Raw genomic sequence first — 19245 nt, forward strand, 5'->3', positions numbered from 1 at the left:
CCGGCGCTGGGCCAGGAGCCCGGGGGGCGCCCGGGGGCCGACTGTGAAGGTGAGCGGTGTGAGACCTGCTTGCATGGCGGTGGCACCGCGCTGCACCAGCCCGTTGTTGGCTTTGGCTTCTTTGGGCCGTGGCTGTAAATAATCTTTCACTCCGAAAACGCGGGCCCCGTCTCGTTTCCGAGCCCCTGCGCCCGTGCCCAGGCAAAAGTGAGAGCCGGGCCCGGCACCTTATGACAGACTGCGTGGTCTAGGCTGGTGGGCTTGGATCTGGGTTCGATTTTGTGCGGCTACATTCTGACGACCAAGGTGCCGAATTGAGTCAGCTGCTCCTAACCGGCGACATTTGCCTCTCCTTGCGCAGGCGATGTCTTTTAAGTTTAAATTAGTTTGCAACTCCCCAGTGGAAAATAAAACACGACAGGCTGTAATTGAGTTGAGGTGGCTTAACTAAGGGCTATGAGGACATAACGTTTGTTTTGTTATGACTACAGGGAAAAGTTGCTTTACAAAGGAGTATATTAACTTCTTAGAGGAGAAACACAGAAGAACGATTCCTTTTCCGTTCATAGAATCTCAGCTGCGGACTTAAAGTCAGAACACGTGCCCTCTGGCTCTGTGGTGGACTTACCTGGTTCTGGCAGAAATCATTGTGATAATACCTCCTTCAGAGGGCCAAGATAAAAGCTACACTAGTTTATTTCTCCTGCAATACCTCCACGATCCAGTCATTGAAATAATTTAAATGCATATCCTCACCCTTCTGTTAGCTTGCAATCTATAATTACGTAACAGGAAATTGTAAATACACAGTATATGTTGAATGAATGGGTAAATACACAGTATATGTTGAATGAATGGGTACACATAGTCTATATTACAACTAAATAAGGCCTCAGAATTGAAGCCAAATTTTCTGTTAGCCCTGCAATAATTAAACTTTTCTCCAGAAGTTAAAAATGTCTACACGGTTTACTTTTTAAAAACTTTATGTAGATACTTACTTAGCTAAGTTATAATTTTGTCCTACACATTTAATGCAGAATTTGTGAGGCATAAACAATTGATTAGTCATCAGAATGTATTTTCTGGAGCTTCTACCTAAAAACATTCCAGAAGAGCCAGCGCATCTGGATTAATTAAATGTGAAACTTATGCCATCTTTCCTGAATTTACTATAGCATATTGTGATTATTAACTTGCATGTCTAACCTGGGTGTGTATTTCCTTTGTTAGATAAAGAAGTTACAGAATTACAGCAAAGGAAGTACTAGTTTTAAAGTTAAGAAATAGATTGTAGATCCGGCTCTCTTACTGCATATGAGTATTATTAACCACTTAATCTCCCTCAAGGTATAAGATTAAAATGCCATATGCATACTATAAGGCAAAGGTAAAATACTGATCAGTCCATGAGCCGCCTGGACCTATGGAAATGTTAAGTTCACAAAACGTTTTTAAAAACATTTAAATCAATTGGTTACTTTTTCAATTGGAAGACTTCATATTTAAAAATTCAGATTTCTGCCTTTTCTTAAAATTCAGGTGACCTGTTATTTTGAAATAATTATAGATTTGCTTATGGAACTATTTTAATAATTTAAAAAAGCCCACAACAAATAAAATAGTATGGTTATCTGGTTATAGCAATAAATACATGCCAGAAACTTAAGTTATTAATTTGTTAGGTCAGTGGTCGGCAAACTCATTAGTCAACAGAGCCAAATATCAACAGTACTTCTTCAAAATAGACTCGCCCAGGCTGAAAACTGACTTCTGCATATGGGCCACGAAGTTTCAATCGCACTGTACACGCGCCCACACGTGGTATTTTGTGGAAGAGCCACACTCAAGGGGCCAAAGAGCCGCATGTGGCTTGTAAGCCGCAGTTTGCCGACCACGGTGTTAGGCAATTTATGGTGAGGTAAGCCCAAGGAATAAACTTTCATTCTTATCTTGACTTCTCTGTGGCATGGGACACCACTGACTTCTTTCTCTTTCAGAAACTTCCTTCTCTTGATGGTGTTGATACTGTATGCTTTTTTCTTGCCTTTGCTTCCTGTCTCTGTGCCCACTTGTTCATGGTTTCTTTCTTATTCTCTAGCCAGGTCTTCAGTATTAGAATTTTCCGGAGTTCTGTCTTCGGCCCTCCTCTCCTCTCATTCTACACACTCTTCTATACAATCGGAATCCACCTAACTATGGTCTGATTAATCCCAAATATTTATATCTAATCCTACTCCTTTTGAGAGTCCCAGAACTTGCATCCAATTGACTACTGGATATCCCCACTTAGATATCTTATATCTCAAACTCAACAGAGTCACAAACCAAAGTCATCATCTCCTCCCTTCTCAGTCTCCAAAACCTGTTATGCTTATGGTGACAGTATCTACCTGGTAAACTAGACTAGACTTTTCTTCCTCCCTGATCCCCTATGTCCATCAGTCACTATGTCCATTTATTCTACCTTCTGGTTGTCTCCTTTCTCCTTCCCCAGCTCCATTGCCTTGTTAAAGATATTCACCATTTTTATCTTCCTTCTGCCACAGCAGCATCCTTCTTGCCACCTTTCTTCCTCCACTCTAGTCTACAGCAGTGTTACTATGTTACTCCCTTATTTAATATCTTTTAGTGGTCTCCCACTTTCCCCCAGGTCTGTGCTTCTATATTTTCCCCACAGTATCTAGTATAGTTCTCCTAGTGTTCAGTAATTGTTCTGAACAAAGGTATGCATATATGTTGTCATTAATCCACAGTGGGATCCAGTTAAAGGAGTCTTGAAGTTGACTTTTGCCTTGAGAGCATTTGCTGCACAGCAATCTGAACTTAGGTTTTCATGGCTTTGGGTACATTGAAGAGAATAAAAGACAAAGTGAGGACTCTCCCAAGTTAGAAGTGTAATACTAGGTTCTTCCCCTTTCCCCTCCCTAATTAATTAGGAACTCCAAAGAACTAGACCTTCATTATAAAAGGTAAGGGTGTGTGTGTGTGTGTGTAAGAACAACTCTACTACCATCTTCAAACTAAAAAGGAATTGTATTACTTGAATTTTTAAGGATTAACGGGGGAAACAAAAATATCTCCAGATAATTAATAATCACAAGCTAATCCACATATAGGCTGAAGCCCAAATTCATATAATATGGATGGTTCAAAACATTGCAAATTGATCATTTAATTTAAAGGGATTTCAAGCAAACATCAACAAATGCCAGTCTTACCTATAGGAATCCACCTTCTACCTAGTCCTCAAAGAATTCCCACAGCCGAAGTTCCAAGAAATAAAGCTTATATTCAGAAAAATGACAAACCCATGGAGAAGAAAAGCACCATAAGTGATAGCCAGTTGAGACAAGAGACAGAAGAAGCACACCAGAAAAGGCTTCAGGTATTGGAATTACTAAGGATCTATAATAATAAAAGCGTAATATGCTAATTATACTGGACAGCTGAATGACCTTCTGAATGAAGCCAGGGCTGTGAGGGCTGAGCCCCTTGCATGAATTTCGTGCTTCGGGCCTCTAGTAGAATATAAAAGGTATATCATGTTTAAAGAAACAAAGGAAGGGATTGAAGATATAAATAAAGGCAGGAAGCAATTAATAAAAGTCCAACCATATTTGGAAGAAAAACACAACCTTCTACAAATAGAAATTAATGGTGTTAACAGTAGATTACACAGCTGAGAAAAGAATTAGTGATCTAGAAGATTGAAGTAATTAAGAAGGAATCATTGAGATTTAAGAAAATTTATGAAAGGAAGATGAAGGTACAATGAGGATACAAAATAATTCCAACATAGGTTAACTGGACTTCCAGAAGAAGAGGAGGATAGCTCAATTTTCCAAACTCATGAATGTCATCAATCCACAGATTTGGAAGTCCAATATGCTCCAAACCAAAGAAATAAAATTATATGACTAGTATCTATACTAATAAAAGGGTAATATGCTAATTAGACCAGATATTTTCCGGACATCCTTCTGGACAAAGCCACGGTGGCGGGGGACGAGGCAGAGGCAGTTAGGGGCAATCAGGCCAGCGGGGGAGGGTAGTTAGGAGTTAGGGGTGATCAGGCCTGCGGGATTGGACCTAAACTGGCAGTCGGACATCCCCTGAGGTGTCCCAGATTGGAGAGGGTTCAGGCCGGGCTGAGGGCCTCTCCCCGCCCCCCTCCCCCGTGCATGAATTTCATGCACCAGGCCTCTAGTCATATAATAAATGAATTGGAAAAAAAAAGAAAAGAAAATCTTAACCACAGTCAGAGAAAAAAGACTGATGACCTTCAAAAGAATGGCGATTAGATTGACAGATGAATTAGCAATGCTTTAAAGGTCCAAGGTCCCACAGGTAGTAGGTAGTAAAGCCAGAATTTGGAACCAGGGAGGCTGACATCAGAGCCTGAGCACCAAAAGTTTGCAGGTTCAATTCCCAGTCAGGTTGTGTATAGAAGACAATCATTGATGTTTCTCTCTTGGATTTTTTCTCTCTCTTCCTCTCTCTAAAATCAATAAGCATATTCTCGGGTGAGGATAAAAAAAAATCATGCTGGTTAGAATTTAGAATGTGAGTCAGTTTATAGCAATCCTCTGGCTAGGTGGTACTACAAATGCTGGTGAAAAAAATAAAAATATCATAAAAGAACCAAAGAGCTGGCAAGATAGAAAGACTGAATAGAACAAAGTGGAAAGGAAAGCAGCAATTCTGAGAGATAAATTGAGCTTACAGTCATTTTGCCTTGAGGACATTGGCCAGTCAGTGTAAAGGTGACCTTTGGTGTGAGGGATATAGAAGACTTGTTTTAAGTGGCAAATCTATCTACTAGAACTCTTTCACATTAACCTGGGTTCTCCAAAGGATTTCTTCCTCAAAGTAAGGATGAATAAGTAGTAAACCTAACCCATCCTTACTCATAAAAGACCATAAGGAAATTTTCCTTGATGTTGAGCAGGGTAGAAGAAAAGGAAAAGGAAAACATCTCTGAGAGATTTTAACCACAAGATGTCCCTCACTTGAATTTGCAGTCAAAATTCACATCAATTCTCCAAAAAACTTCAAAGTATTTACTTAGTTTAATGAAGTCCCAGTTAGGCCTGATAAATACAAACACAAATCCTTTATGGAAAGAAGGCATCTTTATCTTAGGTCTCACATAATCTCCACAAATATGTTCCAAGGACTATGGGCATCATGCAGTACAAAATAACCAAGCACACAAAGAAACAAGGCACCAGGAGCAAGAATCATAGAACAAAAAAAAAGAAACATGGTCATGAACATTTAGAGATCAGAATTATCAGACACAGATGATAAAACAATCATATAATCTCAACTTGAAAATATCTGCAGGAAATAGGAAACTATAGGAATTGACCTAGCATATTTGAAAAAAGAACTAAAGAGAACTTCTAGAAATAAAAATTTTAAAAAATTTAATGGATTTAATAATAAAATATAGACAGCTAATAATGGAGTAGGTTAAATAGAACTTGATTCCTCAAAGCGTGTTCTTCATATCAGCAGTGCTGGCATCTCTTAGTAGCTGGTTGGAAATGCAGAATCTTGGGTCCTATTCCAGACCTATACATTAGAATCCAAACTTTAACAAATCTCTAGGTTATTAATATGCACATTAAAGTTGATCTAAGATGAGGCCAGAGAGTCTTCATTTCTAACTCCCAGGTGATGCTAATGGTATTAAACCAAGAACCACAGTCTGAGTACCAAAGAACTAGAAGTTGGCTATGGGTGTTGTTGCCTGTCATAAGAATTCTACATAATGCAGCACACAGCAACGGAAGAATGGAAAATAAGAAAGATTAAGAGTTATGAGAACAGATTGAGAAGATCCAAAATATGTGTAAGTGGAGTTCTGAGTTTTTGTCTCCTCCTTTCTGAAGTGCATCATTTAGTAATTATCCTACAGTGCTTCACACATAGTAAGTGCTCAGTAAATATTTATTCATTGAGTAAATTAATGTATCAAATGAACATAGTTTAAATGACTTTAAGTGTCTAGTTTGTGCATTAGAGTGATTTATAGATCTTGCCTCATTTATAGACAGATAGAGAATACATGATAATTGGGGCCTGGGGGACAGAGCATATTACCCAATTTTAATTAATACCATGAATTAAGAGGAAGGATGGAGAGAACCAAGGGTCTATATCCTCTCTAATTTTCCTTGCTATATTTCCATGGAAGTCTCTTTCTAATATTAGAGCTATTGATTTCCAGCATAGGCTTCTTGCCTCTGTTTCCTTCATGACTTGCATGCCCCATTTTAGAAAGTAACATGGGAAAGCATCCTCCTCCTATTATAGGGTAACCCAATGGATAATTGTGGGCCGAGTCACACCACCTGGGGTCTAATTCCTTCTCTACCACTAATTGGGCAAGTTAATTGGCCTCTCTTTGACTCAGTTTTTTTTAATCTGTAAAATGAGGATAGTAATGTATCTACATCATAGCTTTGTTCTGGGACTTAAATGAATTAGTATATGTAAAGTGCTTAGAATGATGCCAGCACCGTAAATGTCCAACACATGTTGGCTATGGGTGTTGTTGCCTGTGCCTCTTTTGAGCTCCATCTATTCACTGGCTCTTGATACTATAATCCTATATAATAAAGGGCTAATATGTTAATTAGACTGGACAGCAGGACAACCTTCTGGACGAAGCCGAGGCTGTGAGGCCAAGGCAGAGGGCCAAGGCAGCCAGGGCTGCGAGGGCCAAGCTCCTTGCACAAATTTTGTGCATGGGGTCTCTAGTCCTATATAATAAAAGGCTAATATGCAAATTGTCCCCTCCAGTGTTTGACTGACTGGGAGTTCAACAGCTCGCTATGATGTGCACTGACCACAAGGGGGTGGCGTGGAACGAAGGAAGGCCCCGGCCAGCAGCCCACAGCTAGCAGCTGGCAGCCAGGGGAAGGAAGGCTCCGATCGACCCTGATCGCCGGCCAGGCCTAGGGACCCTACCTGTGCATGAATTTTGTGCACTGGGCCTCTAGTCAAATATAATTGTTCAAATTGGGGTTTCACCTCAGGCTCATAATAATGGAACATATAGACTTATGCAGATTACCAAGGGGCTTTATTCAAGATACACATTCAGGTTTTTTCTGTGCTTAAACTAAGATGTCCCTTAGAGTCATATAGTAGGAGACTTCTATTGACATCAGTGGATAGATCTTCTAGATAGAAAATCAAGAAGGAAACATCCACCTTAAATGACACACTAGATCAGTTGGATTTAATTGACATCTTCAGAGCATTTCACCCCAAAGCAGAAGAATATACATTTTTTTCAAGTACACATGGAACATTTTCTAAGCTAGACTACATGTTAGGACACAAAACAAGTCTAAATAAATGTAACAAGATTGAAATTATATCTAGCATTTTCTCTGGCCATAATGGTATGAGACTAGAAATCAATCACAAGAAAAAAAATCTGAAAAACACATAAAGACATTGAGGCTGAATAATAAGTTACTAAATAATGAGTGTGTTAACAATGAGATCAAGGGAAAAATAAAAAGATACCTTGAAACAAATGAAAATAAGAACCAACAACTTAAAATCTACAGAACACAGTGAAAGCAGTCCTAAGAGGAAAATTCATAGCATTACAGGCCTATCTCAAGAAAAAAGAAAAATTTCATACAATCTAACCTTGCATTTAAGGGAACTAAGAAAAGAACAACAAACAAAGCCCAAAGTGAGTAGAAGGAAAGGAATAATAATGATAGAGCAGAAATAAATAAAATAGGGTCTAAAAAACCCCACACAATTCAAAATATCAATGAAACCAAGAGCTGGTTTTTTAAAAAGATAAGAGTGACAAACCTTAACCAGACTCATCAAGAAAAAAAGAGAGAGGACCCAAATAAATAAAATCAGAAATGACAGTAGGGAAGTAACAACTGACACCACAGAAATACAAAGGATTATAAGAAAATATTGTGAATAACTATATACTAACAAATCGGACAATCTGGAAGAAATAGACAAATTCCTAAAAACATATAACATTTCAAAACTAAACCAAGAAGAAAACAAAGGTCTGAACAGACTGATTACAACTAATAAAATTGTAGCAGTAATCAAAAACTCCCAACAAATGGAAAGGCTGGACCAAATGGCTTCACAGGTGAATTTTACCAAATACTCAAAGATGAAGTAACACTTGCCCTTCTCAAACTATTCTAAACAATTCAAGTAGAGAGAAAACTCCCAAATTCATTTTATGAAGCCAACATTATCTTAATTCTAAAACCAGATAAAGACACTACAAAGCAAGAAAATTGTAGGTCAATATTCCTGATGAACATAGAAGTAAAAATCCTCAAAAAAATATTAGCAAAAAATTCTAGCAATACATTACAGGTCATACACCATGATCAACTGGGATTTATTCTGGGGATGCAGGGTTGTTACAACATCAGCAAATCAATTAACGTGATACACAACATAAATAAAATGAAGGGTAAAAATCTTATAATGATATCAACAGATGCAGAAGAAGCTTTTGACAAAATCTAGTACCCATTTATGATAAAAACAACCAACTTTCAGCAAAGTGGGAATAGAGGGAACATATATTAACATAAATGACATTATGACAAACATAAATGACAAATCCACAGCTAACATCATATTCAATGGGTAAAAACTAAAAGCATTTCTCCTGTGATCAGGAACAAGGCAGGGATGTCCACTTTCACCATTCTTTTTCAACATAGTACTGGAAGTCCTTGTCAGAGCAATCACACAAGAAGAAGAAATAAAAGGCATTCAAATTGGAAAGAAAGAAGTAAAACTGTCATTATTTACAGATGACATGATACTGTCTTTAGAGAGCCCTAAAGATTCCACCAAAAAACTACTAAAACTGATAAATGAATTCAGTAAAGTAGCAGATACAAAAATAAATATTTAGAAATCAGTTGCATTTTTATTTGCCAATAATGAATTATCAGAAAGGGAGACAAAGAAAATCCCATTTACAATTTCATCAAAAGAAATAAAATATCTAGAAATAAATTTATCCAAGAAAGTAAAAAACCTATACTTGGAGAATTATAAGACATCGAGGAAAGGAATTGAAGAGGATACAAATAAATGGAAGCAGACACAGTGCTCATGGACAGGAAGAATTAATATTGTTAAATGTCCATGCTACCTAAAGCAATCTATAGGTTCAACGCAATTCCTATCAAAATACCAATGACATATTTTACAGAACTAGAACAAATAGTCCAAAAATTTATATGGAGCCACAAAGTCCCCAAATAACTACAGAAATCTTGAGAAAGAAGAACAAAGTGGGAGGAATCACACTACCTGATATCAAACTATACTACAAGGTTACAGTAGTCAAAGCAGCATGGTACTGGCAAAAAACAGACATACAGATCAATGGAACAGAAAAGAGAGCCCAGAAATAAATCCATGCCTGTTCGATCAACTACTATTTGACAAAGGAGTCAAGAACATACAATGGGATAAAACCTGTTTCTTCAATAGTGGTATTGGGAAAATTGGACAGATATGTGCAAATAAATGAAACTAGATCACCTTCTTACACCATATACAAGAGTAAAGTAAAAACGGGTTAAAGACTTAAATGTAAAAACTCAAAAGCATAAAACTCCTAGAAGAAAACATAGGCAGTAAAATCTCTGACATCTCTCTTAGCAATATTTTTTTATATATCCTCAGGCAAGGGAAACAAAAGAAAAAATAAGCAAATGGAACTACATCAAACTAAAAAGTTTTGCACAGTCAAAGAAACCATCAACAAAAGGAAAAGACAACCTACCGAAAGGGAGAACAAATTTACCAATTATACATCTGCAAAGGGGTTAATATTCAATATTCAGAAAGAACTCATACAACTCAACACCAGAAAAGCAAACAACCCAATCAAAAAATGGGCAGAGGACCTGTAGAGACACTTTTCCAAAGAGAACATAGAGATGGCTAATAGACATGTGCAAAGATGCTCAACATTACTAATCAGAGAAATGTGAAATATCCCACAATGAGATATCACCTTACACCTGTCAGAATGGCTGTCATCAATAAATCAACAAACAATAAGTGTTGGTGAGGATATGGAGAAAAGGTAACCCTTATGCACTGTTGGTGAGAATGCAGATTTGTACAGCCACTATGGAAAACAGTATGGAGTTTCCTCAAAAGATTAAAAATGGATCCAGTGATTCCACTTCTAAGTATATATCCAAAGAAATCCAAAACACTAATTTGAAAGAATATATGCCCCCTTATGTTTATTGCAGCATTATTTATAATAGCCAAGATATGGAACCAACCCAAGTGCCCTTCAATAGATGAGTGAATAAAAAAGTGGTGGTACATATATAAAATGGGATAATACTTGGCCATAAAAATGGATGATATCTTCCTATTTGCAATAGCATGGATGGATTTAGAGGGAATTATGCTAAATGAAATAAGTTAGAAAAAGACAAATACCATATGATTTCACTTATATGTTGAATTTAAAGAGAAAATAAATGAACAAACAAAATAGCAACAGACTCATAGATACAGAGAACAGACTAGTGGCTTCCAGAGGGGAGAGGGTTGAGACTCTGGGTGAAAAAGTGAAGGGATTAAGAAGTGCAAGTTGGTGGTTAAAATTAGTCATGGGGATATAAAACACAGCATAGGAAATCTAGTTAATAATATTGTAATAACTATGTATGATTCCAGGGCGACCACTGCTAAAGTATATGATTATCTAACCACTATGCTGTACACCTGAAACTAATACAAAGTAATATTGAATGTAACCCCCATCCCTAAAACTAAGATGTCCAAAGCATTATATCCTATAAAAAGCTGTATTTTCTTTTAGGGTCAGCCAAAATTTGTAGGAATATTCTAATTTCAGGTGGAACTTGGTTCTGAAGATGGATTGATTGATTCTATAAACTTATATTACTCAAAGCCCAATCCTAAGCTAATGACTACCGGCCCAAATCATTCTTCCTAAAATGTTAATTCATTGTCACAATGCATTAAATCATACTTACATTTTTATTTGGTGAGTAGGACATAGCTGTGGTAGTGTTTATTTTGTATATAAATACATAATTTCTTTGTTCTTTCTAGTATGTGAAGAATTCTTGAACCGATTCTACAATTCCTTGATAGCCAGAGGAATTAACTTTTCTCTGGACACCATAGAAAAAGAATTGGTCAGCTTTTGCTTGGGCGTCAAAGGAAAAGAAAACCGCCTGGTATGGTAAATTTTCACCTTGTACTTGAGGGAAAGTGCTGATACTTTCACTTCTTATCTTGGACTTAATGTCCTCCTGCTTAGATGCTGGCCTCAGGCATGTTCACTGTAGAGAGCAAGCAGAAATTGATCATTCAGTGAAATGCAGTCATATGAATTTTCATCTAGAATACATCTGATTTTATTTTGCTTTTGGAATAAACCACAGACAACTAAGCACATATTTTCTTAATAAAATTATACAATTGAGTGTCTAATTGAGAATTTACTGTCCTGAGTTAAGAATGGATAGACTTTCTATTTCTTACCGAGACAATGAGTTCAACCTTTCCAAATATTTTATATTATTATTTATATATAACCAATGAAATTTCCTTGTAATGGTGTTTGCATAGTGTTTCCTGGGTATACACAAATGACTTTTTAAATAAACTGGTTTACATCACTAAAAACAATCTTAGGGCAATTCCTTTTCCCTAAAATTGTCATTTTAAATTTCCAGTTAAAGTTGCATTGCTGACAGCTCACCTCTGACACATTTAAAACTCTCAGCATTTATTTGTACCATTAAGTTTTATATTTTTAAATGTGAAATGCTTAAGTTGGGTAGCTTGAAAGGCAGTATAACATGAAAAAGTGCACTGACTGTAGAGCCAAAATGCTAGATCTTAAAAAAATTAATCTCTTCAACTTGCTAGCTGAGTGACCTTCAGTTGGCTTGGGTATAAAATGGGGATAATAATAGTACTTACTTCACAGGATTGTTGTGATAATTAAATAAGTCAATACCTGTAAAGCCCTGAGAGCAGCGCCTGGCACAAGGAAAACACTCAGCAAGCCTTGGAGCATCATGTGAACTGCCGGGCACTTCTAATTAGGATGATCATGGCAATGCGGTCATTTGTTTTCTGGTGTCTTAGCAGGGCTTGAAATTTAATAGCGGGGCCATGAAAACTAGGTTAACCTCTTTCTTACTTTTCAAAACCGTATCACTTGCTTTGGGCCACTAAATTCTCTTCATTCTCCATCAGTGCTATTATCTAGGAGCAACAAAAGATGCAGCCACAAAGATCCTAAGTGAAGTCACTCGTCCAATGAGTGTGCACATGCCTGCAATGAAGATTTGTGAGAAGCTCAAGAAGATGGACAGTCAGATCTGTGAGCTGAAATATGGTATAATGGAGTCAAGTCTTTTTTCCCCTAGGATGTGTGAAGTATTGCCAATTCTCAAAACAGGCTATTTTTTCTAAAAAGTCAGTGTTAGAAGGAAAGAAATTCTTCATTTGTCATTATGTTGTTAGGCTGCTGAATGATACTTAATGTCTCTTGATCTTTTTTGGGGAGTAAGAGAAATAAATACTGGCATAATCAGTGTAGGTAAAACTGTCATCCCAAATAGGAAAGTTTAAGCTCTTATATCACCAAGGCAGTGTCAACTGTGTATGTCAAGGAAAAATTCAAAATATTGAGGGAATAACTACTCATGGTAATTTAGCTCTTGGCAACCTATTAAGGAAAGCTGCATCTATTTAAATATTCAAAGGTGATGTAAAGACTTTGAAGTTTTAAATGTGTGTGTACTGTTTCCCTTAGATTTGCCTATTATTCTGCCAGCTTTAAATTTTGGGAAATAGGTTATTCACTTCAAATCAGGTTTTGCCGATGAAATGTCCTTATTGAGGGTGCCTAAAATAAACAGTGAGGAAAGAAAGATGTCTTATTTAAATTATTATCATTGGCCTTCTACAGTTCACATAGATAAATCTATTCTTATACTGAAACTTTCTATCTGGGCCAGCCTTATTGGGTAGATTGAGTAGGTATGATAAATGCTGGGGGGATTCCTCCCTTAGCCTAGCCTTAATACCTGAAATTCCACCAGTAGAGACCCATTTCTTTTGTTCAAGTCATTGTTTTATGTTACATACCAGTGTAGTATTGTAAACTACCTAATTAACACCCAGCTCTGAATTATTTTCTAACATAGCTGTGTAATATGCCTATGGACCATAACTACATAGCTGGCTTTAAATAGGTTTAAGGTTGGAAGGTACCAAAAATCCCAGGTCTCTCAATTTGCCAAGGCAGGCCCTAATTTCCAGGATAGTGATTATGGGACAGGCATCTTTTTTTATTGGCTTTCAAGTAATGAAGTAGAGGCAGGAATCACTGAGTCCATATAAACAGTAGTCTTGAAAGGGACAAACTTATGCTGATTCTTTAATTCAACAACTTTATTTTGAATATCTTCTATTATGTGCCAGAGATGTTACTGGGTTCCTTGAATAATAGAAAAATTAATAATATATTATTAAGAAATGAGTATCAACCTTTTTCTTGTAGTTTTGGGGTGTCATAGTGGTTTCCCATTTTTAAAATTAATACCAGATTCCAAGTTCTTTAGAAAAGCTCAAGGAAACTACTGACACTTGAAAGAAAGTATATTTCTCCTTCAACCATTTATCTTGAATAGACCACTAGTTCTTATTTTTTGTTCCCTACTTATTGTTGGCAAGAAAATTGAGATTGAACAGGGGCCTTTGAGCTGTGGGATATTAATAATTTGGGCTATAAATGCTTCTACTTATAAAGGCATTCTTCAAGTCATCCATGAAATTATGATCAAGGTAAGTGTAGAGTTGGATATGTTTTCAATTAGGAAGGTGTCATTTGGTTTTTTACCTGAAAAAATATTTTTGCTTGTTCTGTATCTTAAAAAGATGGGGATCACTATAAAAATTTAAGGGTGGCTGACCCTTTCATCTGTATCTGACCCTCCAAATAAACAAGGCTTTAAAATCCAACTTTTATTATTTTTCCAGGTTTATTGAGATATAATTGACTTAAAACATTGTATAAATTTAAGGAAAATTACTCCTTTCTGTTAGGGAAATTATAATCATAAGTATATTATAGATAAGCTTAATTTATTTTTCTGTTTTGGGGCTTGACAATAGAGAAGTAGTTGAGTCTTAACATTCTCTGCAGACAATCTGTAAACAGGGAAATGGTAGTCTTGCTAAAGGAGTTAGATGTTGGTGACAAATGTTATTGGCAAGAATGTTAGAAGCCAGATTGGCTGGCACTGAAGCACCAGCATTAGAGAAGTGGGTATCCTCCAAAGGACTGTAAGTGAATGCTGTGATAAATTAGTAATTCCAGTAGGGGTCGGGGATCAGGCGAGGTTAAGCAAAAACAAATAAGGATCAATAAAAATGCTCCTAAATATATTCATGTGTTTGGATTTCTTTATATTTGTATTTAAAGACTTGATAGTGCTTTGTAAATGTATGCTTGTTTTACTGAAGACATATCTATATATATATATAAAGAGCCAGGGTCCATAACATCGCAACGACCAAGGCTCAACCGAACACTAGAAGTCAGTGTCTGCAGCCGGTGTGGTGCAGCGACCCAGCACTGACTGCCAAGGGGGCTGCGGATCAGGCCCAGAGAGAGGCCTGCAGAGAGAGAGGCAGGGTCTGATCCACAGCCTCTGTGGCAGCTATTGATCAGCCCTTGCCTCTCTCTCCGGGCTTCACCAGCAGCTGTGCCTTTGTTTTTCTCCGGGACTCTGGGTGGGGGGTGAGGCTGCTGATCAGCCCCGCCTCTTTTATCAGGCCCAGAGATAGGCCCAGAGATGCTGACGGGCATAGAAACTGGCATAGAAACTGACCAATCAGAATCAAATCTGGGTGAAGTGCCAGGAGCCAATGACTGCCTAGGAGGCGGAGATTTTGATGCTGACTGGCATAGAAACCGACCAATCAGAGCCTAATCTGGGTGAACTGCGAAAGCAGAACCTAAGGTGGGAGCTCAGGAGGGGTTTTAAGGGCAACAGCTGTTTGGTATAAGGTGTAAGAAAGTGGTTCAATATTTTAATGACCGCTTTGGCAGTATAGTGCATATGGCTCTCTATCAGTCCAGATATAGGGATTATATGTTTTTGTCTGTGAAGAGCATCTCCTCCTGCTGAAAAAGGCTTTTCTCCCCCATTTAAGCAATCCTAGCCTATATAATCTATCTATTCTAATAAAAGGGTAATATGCTAATTAGACCGGGTCAACTGACCATCTTGCAGACATCCAACTTCCTTCCAGACAAAGCCATGGTGGTGGGGGCCAAGGCAGAGGCAGTTAGGGGTGATCAGGATAGCAGGGGAGGGCAATTGGGGGTGATGAGTCAGGCAGAAGCAGTTAGGGGCAATCAGGCCAGCAGGAGAGGGCCAGTGGGGGTGAGATCAGGCTGGCAGGGGAGGGCAGTTGGGGGCGATCAGGCAGGCAGAGGCAGTTGGGGGCGATCAGCCAGGCAGGCAGGCAGGCAGGTGAGCGGTTAGGAGCCAGTGATCCCAGATTGTGGTCAGTCATCCTCCAAGGGGTCCCTGATTGGAGAGGGTGCAGGCTGAGCTGAGGGAACCTCCCAACCCCCGCCCCCCTGCACGAATTCCGTGCACCAGGCCACTAGTCTTTACATAGAAAGTGAGCCATAACTTTCTAGTTATTTATGACCTATGGATTTCAGCTGGACACACACAGTTTGTCCCAAGGCATCCCTTTTTATTGGTTTCCTTCTTTTACCTTAGGAGTGGCAATTAGAATGTGCTGCTGTTATTTTAGGATTGTTGATCTTGAGAAGGCATGGGGCAGTAGCAGGTATTGCAAAGCTACACTTTTGAAGCCCCCGTTTTGAAGCAAGTATAATTCCATGAAGAGAAAGTCTGATAGAACAACTTATCCCAATAGCTCTATCTATATACACTTTCCTTAGGTTCTTGATTTCCATAGAGATTGGAATTGTTCTCCACTTTGGATCATAAGGTTGCCAGCACCCAGATTGAGTAACACCGTTTGCTTTTCTAAACGTTTCAGAGTTGTTTTTTTTAAAAATTTGTGTTTTTCCTTTTTGTCATTTAGAAAAGAAATTAGACTTAGCATCAGTGGACCTGTGGAAGATGCGAGTGGCAGAGCTGAAACAGATCCTGTACAGCTGGGGAGAAGAATGCAGGGCCTGCGCGGAGAAAGCTGACTACGTAAATCTGATCAAGGAGCTGGCACCGAAGTATGCAGCGATGCACCCCAGGACAGAGCTCTGACCCTCAAATGCTGGGGCACCATTGGTTGTAATTAGAGACAAAATGAGTCTCTAGGATATGGATGAGTTGGTTAAAAGTAACCGGGAATTGCACTGTGCATGGTCGCATACATTTTGTTTTGATATGACACTTCAGGACTGGTTGCTTGGGTTTGTAAGTAAAACTGTTAATATTGGTGGTATCTTACATTTTCAGTGTACCAAAATCTAAAAGTGCCTTTCTCATAATTTTCTGGTAAGGACTATGCAAATGATTATTGGCTACCCCCTAAAACTGGGAAAAGCGAACTATTGAAAAATTGATGTAGTAAATTGATTCTAAGAAGGAGGATAATGCTCACAGGCCTCTCTGTGAACAAATATTTAATTGAATGGATTGGATTAGGACAGAAGGAACAATGTTTAGCTTATTAACTCTACACTTCAACTCAAAATAATAACCTGGCATAATAAAAAGTTTTTTTTTTAAAAAAGTAAATTGTATTTCAACTGCAAATCATTCTGCTTTCTAGTTCTCTTTGATATCAGAAATTAGAGGGCAGGAGGCACTACTTGAAATCAGTGTCTCCCATAAGAAGAAAACCTATTTAAAACCTGTTTAAACCTACTTAAAGGAATAGATCAAGAATCTACTGAAGTGTAGCCAATGTTTTAGCAAATTGTATCAACACAAGTGAACAAAACTCAAGGTCTTTTGCATGCCTTTCTATCACACAGTAGATAAGCTTTTGAAAGAGGATTAAAACATATTAAGGGCACATGCAGGCAACATGGAGCTTTATGATTCTCAGTGCTATTTTATCAGCTCTAAACTGCAAAAATCATTTTTTGTGTCCATTTTCTGGTCACATAAGAAGGAGATCTGCTGTAGAAGTGGCTGCCTCTGTGTGGCAGGTGGAGGTGGGGAATGACTGCAGAGCAACTCAAGGGAACTTTCTGGGGTGATGGGACCCCCTCTGCTTTGATGGTGGTTACATGGGTGAATATCATTGTTAAACTCATCTGGTAGTAAAATGAAGGTCTGGGTATTTTGTTGTATGTAAATTATATCTAAAGGACTGCTGTAGAAAAACCATTTGAAAATTAACTAAAATTAAATGATTCAAAACTTCTTGTGTGTTTAAAGAATTGCAATTACTGACTGGGAGTCCTTTTGGGGAGTGGAGGAGAAATTTTCCTGACGAAATTATATATTGGAAATATTATTTTCACTTTTAAATGCTGCACAGGTAAACAAAATTTCAGTTGAGCAGTTGGGATATAATCAAACTTATCAGAAAATTAGTCGTTAGTAACTTAAAAATAAGAATAAGAAGGCTTTGGTGTAATAAGTGGCCAAAAGGGTTATTGTTTTTAGATTCTGAAAGCTTTATCATTATGTGTAAAGCACCCTACTTAATTATGAATTATATCTTTAAAATGCCCAAATTGAGGTTTTGTTTGTTTGTTTTTACTTTTTATAAACTTACTGAAAGGTTAACATGGTGGTATGTGGGCAGGCTAAATAGCCATCTCAGATAGTGATTTAAGAAAAATTGAATTTATTTAGGGAAAGTGATGGGGGATGGGATACCCAAAGGGAAGGGCTGCACAGCACCAAGCCAAGGGGCACTGGGTCCATGACGGAGGTTCATCCTTATATATAGTCATAGGCAGGAGGCTCTTGTCCTCAGTAGTCTGGAGGCTGACTTGGTGGGTGGAGAACGTGGATGGAATGCAGATGTGTGATCAAGAGTCTTTAGGACAGTTTTAATTCCTTATATGGTCTGATTCCTGATGCCCAGCAAGTTTTTCCTGGTCTTTGTTTTCCTGTGGTGGGAAGTTTACAAATGGCTGTTAAGGATTATATTGTCCTATAGTCCTAACACTTACGTTTGTTTTTCTTTAGTGCATTTTGAAACTAAAGTTGTTATTTGAAAAAGTATGTTTTGACATCTGATCTCAAAATCAGGTCATATTTCTCAGGGTCTTTTTTTTTCAGGATATAAATCTAGGTAATAAGTGTTATGCCCAGATTTCAAGATCCCCAATAGACCATCAGGGAGCCAGCCAAGTCCGATGCAAAAGCAGAGAGTCTTTTATTATTATTACAGACCCGGGTCTGGCTCTCAGCCCCCACCGACGCACAGCGAGATGAGAGAGATGACCGTGGGAAAAAAATGGGGTTTTAATAGGGGGGTGGAGTGAGGGGAGGAGAGATGACCGTGGGCCCTGCCGATTGGCCAGGCGCAAATTGGGTCTTGTTACACAGGCTATGGCGCACACGTCCTTTGATTGTCATTGGTCAGTTTAAAGAAATCCCGGGCGTGGCCAGCAGAGGCCTGGGCCTCCAGGAAGAAGGTACCTTCCTGAGCACATGGTTGCTGTCCCAACATGGAGGATACGGGGCAAGATGGAGGGCATAGCCCTCGCCCTTTCAGTAAGAATACTGCCCAGCAAGTCATTCAAATCCATGCTATTTAGTCTAGTTTCTCAAAGGGCATTTAATCTAAGTCAGTGCTACTCAAACTTCTCAAACTGTGTATCCAAATCATCTGGGATCTTGTTAAAATGGGGATTTGGAATTAGTAGATCTGGGAGAGGCCTGAGCCTCTGCATTACTAACAAGCCTCAAGTCGTGCCCAGGCTGCTCTTCCAGGAACCATACTAAGTAGCAAGGGCCTGAGTAATGGATCCTGTGATTGATTTATTTTTTCCTTCTGCCAGTCTCAATTAGTTAGGTTTATAATAGATCTGAATACAACCATAATGACAAAAAGCCAAACAACAATAAAATCCCAAGCATTGATTCTTCCATGTAAAAGTAGTCCAGAGGTAGCCAGTCCAGAGTAAACATGGCACTTCTACAAAGTTCTCAGGGACTCAGCTCTTATCTTTTTGCT

General features: G+C 38.3%; 1 protein-coding gene across 1 annotated transcript in view; it reads left to right on the top strand.

Moving 5' to 3' along the window:
- The window catches only part of CDNF (cerebral dopamine neurotrophic factor), a 17547-nt gene extending 720 nt beyond the window's left edge, over positions 1-16827 (top strand). The window contains exons 2-5 of the mRNA XM_005878899.2: positions 2-49; positions 11146-11273; positions 12304-12445; positions 16186-16827. Of these exons, the coding sequence (XP_005878961.1) occupies positions 2-49; positions 11146-11273; positions 12304-12445; positions 16186-16364 (497 nt within the window). The 3' untranslated portion in view covers positions 16365-16827. The remainder of the gene's footprint in view (position 1; positions 50-11145; positions 11274-12303; positions 12446-16185) is intronic.
- The last annotated feature ends 2418 nt before the right edge of the window (positions 16828-19245 follow it).

The sequence above is a fragment of the Myotis brandtii genome, unplaced genomic scaffold (assembly GCF_000412655.1).
Source record: "Myotis brandtii unplaced genomic scaffold, ASM41265v1 scaffold576, whole genome shotgun sequence".
In the NCBI taxonomy this organism is placed as follows: Eukaryota; Metazoa; Chordata; class Mammalia; order Chiroptera; family Vespertilionidae; genus Myotis; species Myotis brandtii.